The sequence below is a fragment of the Taudactylus pleione genome, unplaced genomic scaffold (assembly GCF_031769625.1).
Source record: "Taudactylus pleione unplaced genomic scaffold, aTauple2 ptg000592l, whole genome shotgun sequence".
Classification (NCBI taxonomy): domain Eukaryota; kingdom Metazoa; phylum Chordata; class Amphibia; order Anura; family Myobatrachidae; genus Taudactylus; species Taudactylus pleione.
This window is the reverse complement of record NW_028284994.1, coordinates 2,995,001-3,014,838: the sequence shown is the minus strand read 5'-3', so window position 1 is coordinate 3,014,838 and position 19,838 is coordinate 2,995,001. Positions and strand designations below refer to the sequence as shown.

At 42.5% G+C, this 19,838-nt stretch overlaps 1 protein-coding gene across 1 annotated transcript in view; it reads right to left on the bottom strand.

The window, feature by feature from the left end:
- LOC148481207 (vomeronasal type-2 receptor 26-like) overlaps positions 1-19,838 on the bottom strand; it is a 197,273-nt gene that overhangs the window by 119,624 nt on the left and 57,811 nt on the right. Inside the window, exon 5 of the mRNA XM_088453819.1 lies at positions 15,039-15,327. Within this exon, the coding sequence (XP_088309945.1) occupies positions 15,039-15,327 (289 nt within the window). The remainder of the gene's footprint in view (positions 1-15,038; positions 15,328-19,838) is intronic.

Here is a 19,838-nt window from a genome sequence, read left to right as displayed (position 1 = left end):
TATATAATTAATTGTTTCAATCTTACTGTGACAGATGAGAGAGCAATTTTGTGTGTTCAAAAGATAAAGTAAATTTTTGGGCTGTGTTAAGGTGGACATACATGGTGCGATTTGTATTTGATCCAATCTCATATACAATTTCTCTTGAAATTCTTCCTTTGAAATTCTTTACGATTTGTACCAAAAAATGGAATGATTGTACAAACAAGCATATGAGTAGATGTGTTATAGAATGATTGCAAATCGTTTACGATATATTATGTGTAGCAAACAACTTCACAATGCATCTGCTGGAATCTCAATAGAGGATGGCTTATCTAGGGGGTATAAAAGGCAGAATCCATTTTAGATCTGGGAACACTGTGCTCTGTGACTAGTGAGGCATGGTTTTATACCTGCTTAATGCTGTACATTGCTAGTGTGTTCTGCTTTGTTTTGGACTTGCCTTTAACAAAAATGTGTTCTACATTACATTTTGTGGTGATATATTCCTATCGCTTTAAGCTTCTGCTATCCTATGGCTATCTGAAGCTGATAGGTGATGGAGCTAAGAAAAGTAGGAGGATTAGGTCTAGCTGGACCAAGGAGTGGCTGATGAGGAGGGAGACTCGCTCCCATATACCCCTGCTGATGGAGATTAGGGAGAATAGAATGGACAATTACAAATGTCTAAAAACTTCTATATCAACACATTTTATCTCTCCCAATAGCTATACAGCTCTATGGTATACAGTGTGTCAGATGACGGATTGAATAAGCCAAGAAGCACATGGCACAAGTCCAGATTGAGGCCCCAGCACACAACAATCTGTCCTTGTGTTATGCATTTAGTGACCCTTTTCAATCCATATCATGTGCACCGTATACCAAGCAGTAGCTATTGGGAGAGATAAAACTTAATAATTACGGTTTGAGATGTGGTGTAGGAGGTGATGGGGTTGGCCCCTGTGATGTGGCTTGGTTGCTTGGTGGCATGTAGTAATGGGATTTGGATGACTCATAATGTGGCTGCACCATTGTCAGGGGCAGAGGCTCATCAGTCAGCCGTGTTGTAGTGCCCCGATGCTTCAATCTCCCTCGGATCACTGTCTCATAGATGATACTCTGGGAATGGATTTGTTGGCATTTATCCATTTCCAGGAGACTACTTGCTATATGAGTGTTCAGGTGGCCAAACATGTCCGGGGTCTTTTGAAAAGCTTGCTGAACTTGTTTTAGGAGCGCATATGGCTACACCTGGTTCTTGTGCTGATAGCTACATCATCTTGAAGAAGGCTGAATAAATTTAGCCTCACTCTTGCTTCTGGGGCAATTTGTGGGCTAGTGGTGAGGTCAAGGTCTGGTGTTCTAGACTGTAGGAGGAGAGAAAGAAAATATTAATGTTAAAAACATTTTCTAATATTTCTTTCTTTCTTATATTCTAGTTCCAAACAATGGTGGAGGAGAGGCAGACCATTGCTGATGAATTTGAACGTAGGTGGAATTTCCCCAACTGCGGTGGAGCCATTGATAGCAAACATATCTGCATTAACCTATGTGCATGCAGTGGATCCTTTTATTACAATTATAAGGTTTTTTTTAGTATAATACTCATGGCATTGGTGAACGCCAATTACAAGTTATTTTTTTTTATGTGGCCAAAAATGGCCGTGCTTCTGATGGAGGGTCATTTAATGGAGTGGGGCAGTACCATTGCAAGAGGACAGTATATGCTAATGTTATAAGGACAATTGTGGACTAGTGAACTTTTAAAATACATTTGGCATGGTGTGTGTACACTATGGGCCTGATTCAGAGCCGGACGCTCTGACCAGAGCGCTCGCTCTGAATCAGGGCCAGCTTAGCTGAAAATGGTGTGGCCTCCTGGCCGCTCGCATAGCTGTGGGTGACCACCCACAGCTATAGTGAGCAGCCATGATGATGGTCACGACGGTCAAGACCATCGCGACCATCGGGCTAGTGACGATACCCTGCAGTAGGGTCTCGCTACCGCAAGCCCAGGAGTGCTTTTGGCTCTATCAGAGCCAAAAGCACTCCCACTGACATCACTTGTGATGTCAGTGGGGCCGGACTGAGATGGTAGGCGTTCCCGTGGGAACGCCTCAGTCTGGACAGCCACGCCCATGGCACGCCCACCAAAGGGGGAGTGCTGTCAATCACCATCAACAGCATGCCCCCTTTGGTGCGAGACCCATAATGATGGCTTGGCCATCGCTATGCGGGTCTCGCACATGCGCACGATGGAGCTCCCTCCGTCGTGCACATGCACACTTGGCCACCATCGACCCGCTTGCGAGCGCTCAGTGCTCACAAGCGGGTCTGAATCAGGCCCTATGTCTGTACTTACCACATCCAACGAGGATGGTTGTTCTATTTCTGCATTGTCCTCTTCCTGCTCCTCAGGGACATTCTTGTCCATGAGCACTTGGGAAGTTTTCTGCAGCTCCTGCTTGTGCAGAAACTTGAGGAGGGTGAAGTACCAAAAGGTACTAGAATATACCTCGTCCATCTTCACTCCAGATGCCCGTGAGTCTTGCTGTTTTTTATTTAATTTCACGTACACCATACGTAAATTTTGTATTTTAGCTTCCTCCCACTTCGGGGAAAACTCATCGTGAAATAGCTTGCTGAATGTGATAAGCTCTTTAATCACAGCAGCACTCTTGGATTTATTGCTGCAGTCCTGCCCCTTAATGCGCCACATACATTCGTGTGCATGATAATGCTTGAGAAAGCCGGGGACAAATTGGCGCTCTCTTGCACTGGTCATTTCTTTTGGAAAACAGAACAAAAATTTTAATTACAATTTCAAAGTTTGAATGTCTTACCAGTTGAATTATTTTAATTAGTTTATATGTTTTAGTGTGTTCAAATTACATTTTTTAACTTGTGTCAGTGTATTTTCATCATACATTTATTTAAAGAAAAAATGGGGAACAACTTGAAATGTGCAACAATGTCATAATATTGGCTGGGGTACATTGAGGGTGCAGTGCATATTAAACATTGATGGGCTAGTAGACTGGTGGCATTGGGTACATTGGTGGGTTAAGGGTTAATATGCATTTGTGGGGCACAGGCTAATACACATTGGGGATGCAGTGGTTATTATTCATTTGTAGTGCAGGGATTAATATGCAATGGTGGGGCAGAGATTAATACACATTGGGGTGTAGGGCTTAATACACATTTGGGATTCAGTGGATAATATGCATTGGTGGTGCAGTGGTTAATATACATTGGTGGTGCAGTGGTAATTACGCATTGGTGGTGCAGGTGTTATTATGCATTGGTGGGGCAGGGGTTAATACGCACTGGTGGTGCAGGGTATACAATGGTGTAGAAGTATACGGGTGATACTCACTTCAAAATTGCAAACTTCACTAGACACACGATGCTGATGCTGATTGTCCTCTCTTCTCTAAATTGTCATCTGTCACAAAATGGGGAGTGGCCAGGGACATGGTAAATTGTACATCACATTGCACATTATGCAAAACACCATATGATGTGCATCACATGGTACATGATAGGTCAAAATCTTACTGCAGGTTCAGTTGATCCGCGATGCTAATACACAATGCCAGGGATGCACATCACCATTGTAATCATCCTAGAAAACGCCAATTTTCACACGATTGGTCATTACGAATGATCAAAAATGGCCAAATTGTGTAAAAATTTCTATCATGTATGAGCACCTTTAGTAAGATGCCTAACATTCTTCAAGCCATGAGATGACCAAGTTCGAAAAGGCTAGGGTGCCAAACTTTCTTGGAAGTCTGTGTTCACCAGCAGAGGTACAGTAGAAACAGAGAATAAATTGTATTTCAATTAAATTTGTAATTAATTGTAGGGCACAAGGACAAGGCCAACATTAAAAGGGGATTGTGTGGAAATGTTCCATTTGTTCAAAGTAGAAAACATGTTAAATCAATGCTGTGTAAATATAATTTCTCTAAAGGGAAATTGGCATATGAATCTCTAGCCTTGATATATAGGCATATCACTGTCTGAGTACACAGCATCATTTTTGGAAAAACTTCCAATGTACAGTATATCTCTGTTAAATTGACATAATAACATTGGTTTGGGATTCTATTTCTTCCATATAAATTTCCAAAAGGCTGTCAAATGTATTTTCTCATGAGACAAAGTGAGGAGGAGAGTACAGACTTGTAAGGGATAGAGTAATTTTAGGGAGCATATCATTTTAATTAAATTGGCTCTATTCAAACTGGACAGCCATAACTGTTGCCAGCTTTCTAATTCTATTGTTATTTTACAAATAATAGTGGCAATGTTTAGTTCATAGGTTCTCAAACACAGTCCTCGGGACCCCAAACAGTGCATGTTTTCCAGGTCTGCTCACAGAATCCTAAGTGAAATAATTACTCTACCTGTGGATCTTTTAAAATGTGTCAGTGAGTAATGAATGCACCTGTGCACCTTTTGGGTGACCTTGAAAAAGTGACTTGTGTGGGGTTCTGAGGACCAATTTTGAGAACCACTGGTTTAGTCTATAAATATTATTTGGAAATTGCAAGCTAATCTACTGTAGATAGGCAATATTTGAAGTAGCCCATTGCAAATCTCCATCATGCTTTAGGGCTATAGCAGTAGATGTTGAAAGTGACTCTAGAGAGAAGAGTAAATGATCTAACTTTGTCATTAAGGGTTGTAAGAATTCTCAGGGTTTGCAATGAAAAATAGTAAGTCATCCACAAATTCAGAAATTTTAATCTCCTCTTGACCTACTATAATGATACAGTACAAAAAAGAAACCATGATTGAAGAACTTGCAATGAAGGATCTAGGAAACAAACAAAAGTGCATGGATTGATTGAGCAGCTGCCATTTTTGTTTGTTTGTTATGAGTTGCATGAAGGAGCCAGCATTAGTGCTAGTTGGAGTTCCCAGGGGTGACTCCCAGGTAAGCTGGCTCTCATTTTGGATGCATTTATATATGTGCCTTTATCATGAGGCCTTATAATTGGTATATTTTACATTTGGGGTGAGTGTTTGGGCGTAGGGCCCCCGGGACTGGTCTGGCTGGGCCTCCTCAGGGCATCACCACTTAATACACATAGTTGCTTTTCACATCACCTTTTATGTTTGTTTATTATTCATGTATTTTTTCACATATATTTTAACCTCTCATTCCACACTTAATGATTACTCACACACAGCTATACCTTACACTGCACTGTCACTCTTTTTCCATTTTCATGTGATGCCCTGGGGGGATCCTGGGCTGGATGTTTTTTTGGGGTGCACTGCGCCCCAGACATGAACCCCTTAGTGTTAGGGACTGCTGGTAACAGAGAAGCCGTGACGTGGCCCAGCAGCCTCCCATGTATTTGCAAATGAATGCAACTAATATCTCTGAATTTCTATGACCATATAGTCTTCATATATTGTTGCAGGTATTATTCAGTGTGCTGAGGTACAATAGGGGGTTAAATCCCCCTCCTTTTTCTACCTAATGAAGGATCTAGGACAAGATTTAATAACAGATAAAGGACAGATTTATGTGGTTCTCTTATGAATTGGAATTGGTTGTCCTTAGACTGTCATAAATAAGTAATTTGGAACTAGATAAAAATTAAAGATATTTGATAATATTCATAAATGGGGTGCTAAAGTACCTGAATTTCAAAATCCAAAAAGTGGTTCCAAATTATGTTATCAAAGGCTTTCTCATACTGTAAGCTATTTAATACAGGTTTAGAAGGTTTGCCAAAAGGTGAAGCTACCAAAGCTGCTATGGCAGAACGCAAGCCTTTGACAGAATGACATCCTTGTGTAAAGCTTAATTGATGATGCGGTAAAAGTCTGGCTTTAATCCCTGCATGCTGTTACTAAAAAAATGTAGATTATATTTTTTAGACTTTTTAAGTAAAGTAATTGGCCTATAACTAGTGGATTTGTTGAAAGATGGATATGAGATAGTATATGAGTGGATTTGTTGGAATAAATTGGTGAGAGTTGGGACTAGACCATCTTTAAGAAGTTTGTGATAATTGCCATGCAGACCATCAGGTTCTGTGACTTTATGTAAATACAGTATTTCAATGGCTAATTTTACCTCATCTTCAGATATGTCTGCTTAGTGTCACCCTTCGCTTGTATGCTAATCTAGTAATGGATCATCTTTAAGTAAAGAATGTCAACAGAATTTAACTCTCTAAAATATGATTCAAACAGACTAGAAAATTTAGCTTGAAAAATCACGGAAGTGTCCATACGGGGGTTAGTCAATTTTGTAATTAAATGCTTTTTCTTTTGTTGTTTCACCATAAATGTCAGGATTCTGTCAGCTGTACCTCCTCAGCAGTAGTAATAGTTGCGCATTGAGTCCATCCGAAGTTTGGTCTACTGCAAAAGGAATATTTCAACTATTTACTTATGTGTAAGTTAAATTTCTTTAATCAATAATCTGTCATCATTCAATATCTAATTGTACAGTAATCGTGCAGTATAATGTAAAAAACGACCAGCGATGTATGCTCCAGCTGGGCAATTTCGACAACAATCATCGCCTGATCACGCAGGCCAACCTTCCGATAATGACAGGTTGGGTATGTTTGGGGATGAGGGCATATCATTCAGTGTAAGCATATTATCACATTGCACAGGAAGATGAACGATTGTACGATTGCAATGTCATAATCATACAGTTGGTGCCTCTATCGTCTAGTGTATCCGCACCATTAGGTTACATTGGTATGCATATTTTAAGTGACTATGAAGAATAAATAGTTTTTCCTTTCTATCCTTATTATGTTTCTCCAAATAGGAATAAATAAGCCCATTATCACTGCCTTTAAAGCCTCACAAAATATTACACGGTTGTCCCAGTGGAGAATGTCATCCAGACAATCCCTCATTTAGTGTAAATCTTAATTAGGTTTTAAAAAAATCTTCATTTTGGGAAAGGACCAAGGACAGGATGTAGAAAAGTTATTTTGCTGGTATAAAAGGGCATAATCTGAAATTAAAAAATCAGCTATAAACATATTAACTATATGTCAAAGTAAAGTATTCTGCTATCATGGACAGATTAGGATGGAAAACCATCCTGGGAAGTTTATGGAAGCAAACTTAATGGGATGGTATCTGTCAAGGGGGAATCCCTCCTCATAGGGCCTTATTCTGAGTTGGACGAAGTTGTGGCCTTTCCTTACTTCTTTTGCAGCAGTTGCATTTGCAAGTTTATGTTACTGCCACAAAAATGCCTTTAACTGTTGTACAACCATGTGTCCAAACATGCAAGGACTGAGACACCCACTGTCAGTGTCTACAGACACTGCAATCATGACTTAATTACCAACATCGGTCTCACCATTGAAACTTTCACCATCCCTTTTCTAGGTGCAGTTCAGCTATATGGCTCCAATTTGGGCAATTTGGTATCTCTCTACACAACCACTTTCAGCAACAAGTCAATGTCACTGCAATAACACACCCGTACTAAGTAGGGGTGAGCGAGTTCAGATTTCTGAAATCCAAACCCCCCCGATCCCCCCCGATCCGAGTCCGATCCGTCTCAGGCTTCAATTTTCCCGCCTGGCTCGGATCTGAAATCGAGGCAAAATGTCATCATCCTGCCTTCCGGATCTCGCGGGTTTTGGATTCTATAAAAGGTCCCAGCGTAGGTGCCATTTCTCACTCTGGCTGTGGACAGTGAAGAGGGAGGGTGGTAGCTAGGTCTAGCTGGGCTGTATTGTGCTGCTGTCGTCCATAGGGGCTGTGTCCACTTAGTCCATAGGGGCTGACTGGGCTGTGTTGTGCTGCTGTTGTCCATAGGGTCTGGCTGGGCTGTGTTGTGCAGCTGTCATAGGGGCTGGCTGGGCTGTGTTGTGCAGTCAGTTGTCCATAGGGGCTGTGTCCACTCCAAAGTCCATAGGGGCTGGCTGGACTGTGTTGTGCAGTGTTCCATAAAGGTTGTAGTCCTAGAGGGGAGCTGTAGTGTTGTCCAGGGGGTGATCTGTGCATCAGGAATGCTCCCCCAAAGTGTAATCCAAAAAAAAAATTTTTTTCTGTGTTTGTGAATAGTGTTCACAGTAGCCGCACATGCATCAACAAAGCAGCACCAAGTGTGCGCCTGTGTCATAGATCAAGGGATGGCTGGCTTGTCCGTTAAAGGGTGCTGTAACCCCCAAACTGCACTCCAAAAAATAAAATATATTTTTTTGTGTTTGTGAATTGTGTTCACAGTAGCCGCACATGCATCAACAAAGTAGCGTCAAGCGTGCGCCTGTCTAATAAGTAAAGGGTCGGCTGGCTTGACCATTAAAGGGTGCTGTAACCCCCAAAGTGCACTCCAAACAAAATAAAAAAATATTTTCTGTGTTTGTGAATTGTGTGCACTATGGCTGCATGTGCATCAACAAAGGAGCAGCGCCAAGCATGCGCCTGTGTCCCATAAGTAAAGGGCCAGCTGGCTCATCTCTTAAAGGGTGGTGTAAGCCCCCAAAGTGCACTCCAACATAAAAAATACGTTTTCTTCTGTGTTTGTGAATTGTGTGCACTGTACGTGCATCCTCAAAGCAGCAGCAACAAGCGTGCATCTGTCTGTTAAAAGGTGGTGTAACCCCCAAAGTGCGCTCCACAAAAATTAAAAAAATCCTTTTTTTCTGTCTTTGTGAATTGTGTGCTCTGTAGCTGCACGTGCATCAACAAAGGAGCAGCGCAGAGCATGTGCCTGTGTCCCATAAGTAAAGAGCTGGCTGGCTCATTTCTTAAAGAGTGGTGTAACCCACAAAGTGCACTAGTCTCCAACAATAATAAAAAAATATTTTCTGTGTTTGTGTGCGCCTTAGCCGCACGTATATATCTATATATCATAAATGGAGGACCAAACTTTCTCCGATAAAAATCAAATAGGGAAAGATCAAGAACCACTTCCTCCTAGTGCTGAAGCTGCTGCCACTAGTCATGACATAGATGATAACATGCCATCAACGTCGTCTGCCAAGGCCGATGCCTAATGTCATAGTAGAGGGCATATATAATCCCAAATGACAAAGTTCAGGAAAATGACCTAAAATAAAATAATTTCAATAATCTGAGGAGAAACATAAACTTGCCAATATGCCATTTATGACACCGAGTGGCAAGGAATGGCTAAGGTATTCCCCTATGTTCATGATTAGTGGTTCAGCTTCAAGTGATGATGGAAGCCCTCCTCCCGCTAAAAAAATAAAATGAGTTTAGCTGGCAAAAGCACAGCGAATAACTTTGCATTCTAAGATGATATTACAAATCCCCAAGGAGAGTCCAAGTGTGGTGGCAGGTGCGCTGCCTGACCTTCCCAGCACTGGACGGGAAGAGGTGGCTCTTTCCACCATTTGCACGCCCTCTGCAAGTGCTGAAAGGAGCACCCACAGTCCACTTGCTGATATGCAAATTGAAGATGTCACTGTTGAAGTACAATAGGATGAGGATACAGGTTTAACTGGCGCTGAGGAGGAAGTTGGCGAGGAGGATTCTGATTGTGATGTGGTTTGTTTAAATCAGGCTCCGGGGGAGACAGTTGTTGTCCGTGGGATGAAAAAGCCCATCATGGTCATGCCTGGGCAGAAGACCAAACATTCCACCTCTTTGGTCTGGCAATATTTATATCCAAATCTGGACAACAACTGTCTTGCCATATGTACCATATGTAAAGGTGAAATAAGTAGGGGCAGGGACGTTAACCACCTAGGAACATCCTCCCTTATACGTCACCTGCAGTGCGTTCTTAAAAAGTTACTGTCAAGTTCAGAAACCTTGGCTAAGACCTTAAGCAGTCAAGGGACACCTAAATCCCTTCATGCTGTTGCATCCAAGTGCCTGCAAACCACACTGTCAACTCCCTCCTCGTCAATTTCCTCCTTAGTCTCGATCGAAAGTAGTCCTGCAGGCCATGTCACTGGCATGACTAACTCTCTTATCCGGGATTCCTCTGGAGGATCCTGCATTGCTACGCCTACTGCTGCCGCTGCTGCTGTTGCTGCTGGGTATCATTCATCATCCCAGAGAGGAAGTAGGAACACCACTACTTTTACTAAACAATTGACCCTCCAACAGTCCTTAGCGAGGAGGATGAAGTATGACAGCAGTCAACCTGAAGCAAAACATATAACTGAGGCCTTGACTGCTATGTTGGTGTTAGACGTGCGTCTGGTATCTGCCATTAGTGAAGTGGGATTTAGACAATTGATGGAGGTAGTGTGATCCCGGTTCCAAATCCCATTTAGATTCCACTTCACTAGGCAGGCGATACCGAGACTGAACAGAAATGTCAGAAAAAGTGTCCTCAGTGTCCTGAAAAATGCAGTTGTACCCAATGTCCACTTAACCACGGACATGTGGACAAGTGGAACAGGGCAGGCTAAGGACTCTATGACTGTGACAGCCCACTGGGTAGATATATCACCTTACACAGCAACAACAGTGGCGTCACCAGCAGCAGCATCTCAGAAACGCCAGCTCGTTCCAAGGCAGGCTACGCTGTGTATCACCGGTTTCAGTAAGAGGCACACCGCCGACAACCTCTTAGAGAAACTGAGGGAAATCATCGCCCAGTGGCTTACCCCACTTATACTCTCTTGGGGATTTGTGATATCTGACAATGCCACCGATATTGTGTGGTCATTACATCTGGGCAAATTCCAGCACGTCCCAAGTTTTGCTCACACAATAAATTTGGTGGTGCAGAATTTTCTGAAAAGTGACAGGGGCGTACAGGAGACGCTTTGGGTGGCCCAAAAAATGTCTGGCCACTTTCGCCATTCAGCGACTGCGTGCCGAAGACTGGAGCGCCAGCAAAGACTCTTGAACCTGCCCCACCATCAGCTGAAGCAAGAGGTTGTGACGCAGTGGAACTCAACCCACTATATGCTTCAGAGGATGGAGTAGCAGGAAAAGGCCATTCAAGCCTATACATCCACCTATAACATAGGCAAAGGAGGGGATATGCACCTGACTCAAGTGCAGTGGAGAATGATTTCTATGTTGTGCAAGGTTCTCCAGCCCTTCGAACTTGCCACATGTGAAGTCAGTTCAGACACTGCCAGCTTGAGTCAGGTCATTCCCCTCATCAGGCTTTTGCAGAAGCAGCTGGAGAAAGTGAAGGAGGCGCTAAGACAGAGCGATTCCACTCGGCATGTGGGACTTGTGGATGAAGCCCTTCATTCGCTTTGCCAGGATTCCAGGGTGGTCAATCTGTTGAAATCAGACCACTACATTTTGGCCACCGTGCTTGAATCTAGGTTTAAAGCCTATGTGGTGTCTCTCTTTCTGACTGACACAAGCCTGCAGAGGTGCAAAGACCTGCTGGTGAAAACACTGTCAGCTGTAGTGGAATGTGACATGTCAACAGCTCCTTCTTCATTTTCTCCCGCAACTGGGGCTGCCAGGTAAAAACTTAGGTATCCTAAGCAACCCACTGGTGGTGATGCAGGGCAGGACCAAGTTTGGACATCTGGTCCGGACTGAAGGACCTGGCAACATTTTCTTACATGTCTACTGTCACTGCATATGATACTGTCACCATTGATATAATGGTGGAGGATTACACCGGTGACAGCATCCAAGTAGGCATGTCAGACAGTCCGATCCTGTACTGGCAGGAAAAAGAGGCAATGTTTTGGCCCCTGTAAAAATGGCTCAATTTTACCTGAGTTTACCCCCCCTCCAGTGTGTACTCCGAAAGAGTGCTTAGTGCAGCCGGGAACCTTGTCAGCGAAAGGCGTAGGACGTTGCTTCCACAAAATGTGGAGAAGATGATGTTCATAAAAATGAATTATCAACTCTTCCAGGGAGACCAGCCTCCAGAACGTACAGAGGGACCTGTGGTGGTGGATTCCAGTGGGGATGAATTAATACTCTGTGAGGATAAGGATGTACACAACACTGAAGAGGGTGAAGAATCAGTGGATGAGGAGGATGAGGACCACATCTTGCCTCGGTAGAGCCAGTTTGTGCAGGGACAGATTAATTGCCAGCTTGTTTTGAGGGGGCCCAAACGAACCAATCATTTCAGCCACAGTAGTGTGGCAGACCCTGGCGCTGAAATGTTTGTTTTTTTAAAGTGAGCATGTCCTGTTTATACAACATAAGGGTGGGTTGGAGTGCCCAAGGACAATTCCATCTTGCACCTCTTTTTTTTCTTTGCATTATGTACTGTTTGGGGCCTTGTTTTTCAAACTGCCATCCTGTCTGCCACTGCAGTGTCACTCCTAGATGGGCCACGTGTTTGTGCTGGCCACTCGTGTCGCTTAGCATAGTCATCCAGCTACCTCTGTGCAACCTTTTGGACATAAAAACACTATTGTTAAGTGTGAGGTGTTCAGGATAGACTGGAAATTAAGGTTATTGAGGTTTATAATAGCATAGGAGCAGAAAACCCACAAATTCTGTGATTTTAGCTGTTTTTATGCTTTTTTAAAAAAAAATACAGATCCAAAACACAAAACCCAGAACCCAAAACACAGAAGGCTGGTTTTGGCAAAACCAATCCAGATCCAAAACATGAAGAAAGATCCAGATCCAAAACCAAAACACAAAACACGAAAAGTGGCCGTTGCACACCCCTAATACTAAGTAACATCAGCATCTAATTAGCCAACCTCCAGTAACCAGGGGCACTGAGAGGGGAGGGTCGGTACTATTTACATGGGATTCCTGAGGGGCTCAGCAGGGGCCTGGGTCTGACACTACCCCTCCTCCATTCTCTCTCCCTCACAGCAGCCCAGTACACAATGTGTACTAAGCTGCAGTGGGAGACTACTCTTGGCTGCTAAGCAGCAGCCACAGCAGTCTCCTAAGCCTCTGGGGAGAGCAATCACACTGATCGCACCCCCCTGGCTATGCACTGGATTGAGGGACTCATAGCTGTTTGTTTTTTCATGCACAGTTTCATTTTGCTTCATCTGCAACTTTGTACTTGTTTAAAACTAACTCCTGTCTGAATAAAGTCGCAGCATAGTGACTCTGGAACAGATTGAGTGGTGTTTTCAAATTGCTCTGTGGTGCGAATAAGATGCAAATGTAAATAAAAACTCACTATGCTACACCGACAGCTAAGTCACACCAGGCGTATTGAGGCTTGGAGAAATATATTTACTAAAGTGCAGGTTTTTAGAAGTGTAGATGTTGCCGATAGCAACCAATTAGATTCTACTTTACATTTATCTAGCACCTTCTAGAAGAAAATAACTAGAATCTGATTGGTTTCTTTGGGCAACATTTCCACTTCTAAAGACCTGCGCTTTAGTAAATAAAGCCCCTAGGTGTATAATGACACTTCTGAAGATTGCACTGATAAATTTGATGTACTACATTTATTCATCTATGAGAAAATCAGTTTGGATCTGTATACAAAGTGCTACACTGCAGTGGTCATGGCTTTTTCTCATGACAAGTTATATTGTGCTTCATCTGCACTCTGTATGTGTTCAAAACAAATTCCTGTGTGGTTAAGGTTGCAGCCTGGCATATGTAGTGCACTTTCACTGATGTTCAACTACGTCTACAATGTGAATAAGATGCACAATTTAAGGAAAAATATGCCACGTTACAGCTCTCGGAGCAGCTCATTGGTGCTGGGCATCTTGTGCCCTATGGTGTAATGAGGCTATGTGTATGCAGACTTATCTCTATGTTCTATGTATCATGAGGATCAGAGCCACAATCCTTCCTACACTGTAGAGATTACTTTATAATTTTGAATTTTAAATGTAGTGTAACATTCACTGTATAACAGTAATAAAACGTGTTTCAACTGTGTTTGTTATGGGATCCAATCTGTTGGTTTAGGAATAACACTGACACTGGAATGTAAGTTTCCTACACCTAAACCTTACCCCTCGCTCCCTCTCATGTGCCTAAACCTAACCTCCCCCTCCCCGCACCCTAACCCTCCCCCTTTAGTGCCTAACCCTCCCCCTAGTGCCTAACCTTAACCCTCCCCCCTTAAGTGCCTAACCCTCCCTATTGTGCCTAACACTAATCCTCCCCCTAGAGTCTAAACATAACCCATAACCCTCCCCTTAGAGCCTAACACTAACCCCTACCCCCCAATACTTAAGTTTAGACTGCCTGCAGTTGGGATTCTGAAGCCAGGATCCGGACGCTGTCTCCAGAGGGGGTGTGGCATGCCAACACATAGGTTTGGCTAACTATTAGAGAGTGAGTGGTCTTGGCCTCTATATAAATATATATAGTAAATACTGATATACTGATAATGTATGCATACCATAATCCTGAAAATGTAGTATAATGTTTCATATGCACAAACTGGAACCAGGCCCCTAGAGGAGGGTGTGGGCTCTCACACAGTGTGGTCCACCAGCAATTTCCCATTTACCCCAGTGGGCCAGTCAAACCCTGTCTATGAGCAATTTTGAGTCAGATGGATCTTTTTATTTTTCTGTGGCTGCTTAATTTGTCTTTCTGGGTGTCACAGGTATGCAGTCAGAGGATGCACCATATTCTCTGTGGTGTGTATGCTGAGAAAATGCCTATGCTGGAATAAGTTTATTAACATATAATTAACATAACATTAGCATACAATTAGCATATCATTAGTGTACAATTAGCATATCATTAGCAAAATATCTATATTTTAAATACAGCCACAGATGGAGCTGCCTGTGAGACAGAATCAGAAATTTAGTTTCAGGATCTTTTATAGCAAGGAAACATCTGAGATATACTAACATGGTGTCATCATTACTAAAACTACCTCCATTTAGTTGATTTGGGTTAATGTAAAACATGTTTATGCTAATAGAATACCCATCCCGCTCTGTGACTAATAATGACACAGCTTCACCATTTACTCTCTGCTGTTAATTGGGAAGAAGCTGTGTATGTAACATTTATAATGATGATATGAATTATTGGACACATTTCTGCATTCCTGGAGGTAAATCCACCATGAACTTTTCATCAATCCTCACTTTGGTCTAAAATGTATATGGGTTCCATGAAGCAGCCAAATTCAGACAAATATTAAACTGAAACTAATACAGACTGAGGTCACTTACCTGTGTATACCCATATATATCCAACAATTGTGCCATAGGAATGGTGGTGAAAGAATTGAGATCTCCAATAAAACCAACCAGTTTACCATGTTTCCTACATGAATAATTAGGAGTTAATTTTTTATTAGATAATATATCTAAGACATGAGTTACAGCTTTCATTTCATATCCACAAGAATCAAACAAATTATAGCCCAGAGTAATATTGGGCAGAATGTTTACTTTTCTGTTAATCTCATTAACTGCAAAAATAAAAACTCGGAGGTGTCTGTACTTTTTACGGTTTACCCTGTTTAAATAATAATAAAAATAATTTAGCATAAATGTGTTACTTTCAGAATTTTCAATTCAAATTAATACATTTTTTTATTCTTACTAAAATGAAAACTAAAGGAAAAGCTGTAACATAATTACTATAGAAGAATTCAGACTTCTATAAGTCCATCAGAGCCAAATTTAGGTTACCGAGTAATCAACCGCAAGGCCCGGAGTGATTTTGGCTCTATCAGAGCCAAAATCACTCCCACTGACATCACTAGTGATGTCAGTGGGCCGGCTTCTGACGGGAGGCGTTCCCTTAGGAACGCCCCCGTCTGGGAGGCACGCCCCCGGCACGCCCACCAAAGGGGGCGTGCTGTCAATCAACATTGACAGCACGCCCCCTTTGATCGGACACAACGAGCGAAGGACTTTCCTTCGCTCGTCGCGTCTGGCGCATGCGCACGACGGAGCTCCCTCCGTCATGCGCATGCTCAGTCCATAACATCGACCCACTTGCGAGCAGACAGCCGCTCGCGAGTGGGTCTGAATCAGGCCCTTAGATCTCACTTTTTATAGCAAAATCCAATTTCTGAGGTGAAGCAAGTTAAACATAATTTTCCCATAAATTTCAGTGCTCATGTTTTTTATCACATATAAGTACAGATGAGCAGGTTTGGTTTTCAAAAAACTGAACCCACCTGAATTTTGCATATCTGAGTACTTACATGCACAGGCTCAGTGTCTCCTGCTAGACTGAGAATCCAAAACAAGGCAAAATGTAATCTTCCCAGCATTGGATCTAATGTGTTTTGGATAGAGATGTGCAGGCTCAGATTAGTATGAATTTGTCCGCCAAGTTCTGATTTTTCCAGCCAAAAATCAGGTCTCAGAAAGAGGCAAAATGTCATCTTTCATGGACAAACATCATCTTTCATGGACTTTTGTCCATGAAAGACGCCCATCGGTGTTCTGCTCAGTATATTGGGGTGATGCGAAGGTCTGCGCTGTGGTTCTGCCCCACGGTCCCATGGGATCAGTCATGTATTGCTGAGTGCACTGCCCAGAGGGCATGGGGGAACTAGGGTCTGCCAGTTAGTTGCAGTGCTGGGTCCTCTGCGGCTCAGTTGTAAGATGGATCTAGTAAAAAATATTGTGTGGTTCTGCAGTGGTGGTGTGTGGGGGATATGGGTTCTCCAACGCATTTTGGCCTGTGGCCTTCATCAAGGCGTTACTGATGGGTGAAGTAAAATGGTGTTATAAAGGTGGGGGGTGGGTGTGTGGGTGGTCACATGTGGCTGCGTAGCTTATCATTGTTGAGGTGGTAATGTGAATTAGATGCAGGTGGAGGGAGGGCAGGCAGTGTTCTGATGACGGTGATTGGCATGTCTGGGTGGCAAACCACTGTGTGACTCAGCTGGGAGTGTAGCCACTTAATTTGAGGAGGTAGTAATGCCATGGGTCATGCGTGTCTTGTGTGCCACATGGGTTATTGCGGGCCCATGCTGTTTGGGAGGTTGGCGTTGTCATAGGAACGCACATCGAATGGGATCCCCGTCTGATGTCACAGTCACATGGAGGTGTGGTGTTCTATTGGCAGTGAGCGCTGGATTGCTCTAATGAGTCATGTGGTGTAGATGGTGTGACACAGCCAGGTGACGAGTGAGTTACGGGGTTCCCATCAAACGCTGTGGTCACATGATGGTGATGGTCCTATCGGGGGAGATATTAGGTGACTGGTCTGGTTGTCATGGTGGTGCGTGTCTGTCAGGCACTGTGACAGTGCTGCAGAGCCTCCTCTAGAGTGTGTAGTATTGCAGTGTGTGTAGCTGGGGATTATGTGTGAGTGGCTGGGGGTTGGTGCGTGTGGGTTAATTGCTGCAACTGTGGGTATACATGTATGTAAATGCCTCTACGGTGGTAAAGGTCCTGCCTGGAGCTGGCATCGGGTAACTAATGCAATGGTCACTGTAACGCATGTTGGTCGGGCTCTAAATCATGGGGACTGCTACTCCTGTGTTGTGTGCTGCTGATAATGAAGGGCAGGTGCTGGGGTGCAGCTGGAAGAAGGTGCGTGTGAAGCCCTCCAGGCAGTGCACTCAGCAATACTTGACTGACCCCACGGGAACATGGGGCAGAACCACAGTGTGGACCTCCACATCACCCTGATATACAGAGCAGAACACCTATGGGTGCCCATCTACCAGACACCCTGCGGGCTCGCAGAGGTGTCACGAACCACCTGGCCTACACCTCGGAGCAGAACCAATGCTGCACCGAACCAGAAACACCCCTCCACCTACCGTTTGGTTTTCCAATTCCAAATAGTGCGGGATGCCGCTAACTGCTACTGTACTGGACTTCCTTAAACTATGCATGCATCCAGGACCCGGAAGACTATAGATCATAGGTCCAACAAGGGGACGTGCAGTAGTAAGGACCGTACTGTACTTTAAGGAGCCCCCTGAAAGGGTCCACCCATTCTCTGACCAAGGATTGCAAAGAGCCATCTGCTCATCACCACAACCACAATATGAAACTAGCATTGTGCCTCACCCAATAAAATAGGTTGATCCGACAAACATTGCTTGCCTCATCATTTGCTTACCCATACATACCCACGTACAACAAACACGCACACACACCTCTCCACGCTCCTCCCTCTTCTGCCCCCTCCCAAAACACCAGTCCTCCCGGACATACCCCACCATACGCACCCAGGAGCGCACATGTACCCCACGGACCGCCCTGCATATTCTCTGCATATAACATTTAAAAGAATGATGATGATGATGATGATGATGATGATGATGATGATAATGTTGATAAATGTGTTGTACACATAAAGGAATGATGATGATGATGAATGTGTTGTTCATATAATATAATGATGATGATAAATGTGTTGTACATATAATAGAATGATGATGTTGATGATGAATGTGTTGTACATATAACATAATGATAATCATGATGATGAATGTGTTGTACATATAAAAGAATAATGACGATGATGATGATGATGATGATGATGATGATGATGATGATGATGATGATGATGATGATGATGACGATGATGATGAATGTGTTGTACATATTATAGAATGTTGATGATGATGATGATGAAAGTGTTGTACATATAAAAGAATGATGATGATGATGATGATGATGATGATGATGATGATGATGATGATGATGATGATGATGATGAATGTGTTGTACATATAAAAGAATGATGATGATGATGATGATGATGATGATGATGATGATGATGATGATGAATGTGTTGTACATATAAAAGTATGATGATGATGATGATGATGATGATGATGATGATGATGAATGTGTTGTACATATAAAAGAATGATGATGATAATTATGTTGATAAATGTGTTGTACATTTAAAAGAATAATGATTATGGTGATGTGTTGTACATATAAAAGAATAATGATGATGATGATGATGATGATGATGATGATGATGATGAATGTGTTGTACATATAAAAGAATAATGATGATGATGATGATGATTAATGATAATGATGATAAATGTGCTGTACATAGAAAAGTATGATGATGATGATGATGATGATGATGATAAATATGCTGTACATATAAAATAATAATGACCATGATGATAAATGTGTTGTACATATAAAAGGATGATGTTAATGATGAATGTGATGTACATATAAAAGAATAATGATGATGTTGACGATAAATGTGTTGTACATATAAAATAATGATGATGATGTTGATAAATATGCTGTACATATAAGAATGATGATGATAAATGTGTTGCACATATAAAATGATGATGATGATGATGATGATGATGATTGTATTGTACATATCAAAGATTGATGATGGAGATGATGGGGATAAATGTGTTGTACATATCAAAGAATGAAGATGATGTTGATGATGATGATGATGATGATGATGATGAATAAATTGTTGTACATATCAAAGATTGATGATAAAGATGACGATGATGATTATGATGAATGTGCTGTACTTATAAAAGAATGATGATGATAAATGCATGTTACATATAAATGATTGATGATGATGATGATACTTATGTTGTACAAATTTATTACCAGTTATTTATATAGCGCACACATATTCCGCAGCACTTTACAGAGAATATCTGGCCATTCACATCAGTCCCTGCTCCAGGGGAGCTTACAATCTATATTCCCTATCACATGCGCACACACATACACACTAGGGTTAATTTGTGTTGGGGGCCAATTAACCTGCCAGTATATTTTTGGAGTGTGGGAGGAAACCGGAGTACCCGGAGGAAACCCACGCAAGCACAGAGAGAATATACAAACTCTGCACAGGTAGGGCCGTGGTGGGAATCGAACCCATGACCTCAGTGCTGTGAGGCAGTAACGCTAACCATTACACCGTCTGTGCTGCCCGTGATGATGATGATGATGAGTATCATGATGAATGTGTCGTACAAATAAAAGCATGATGATGATGATGATGATGATGATGATGAATGTGTTGTACATATCAAAGAATGA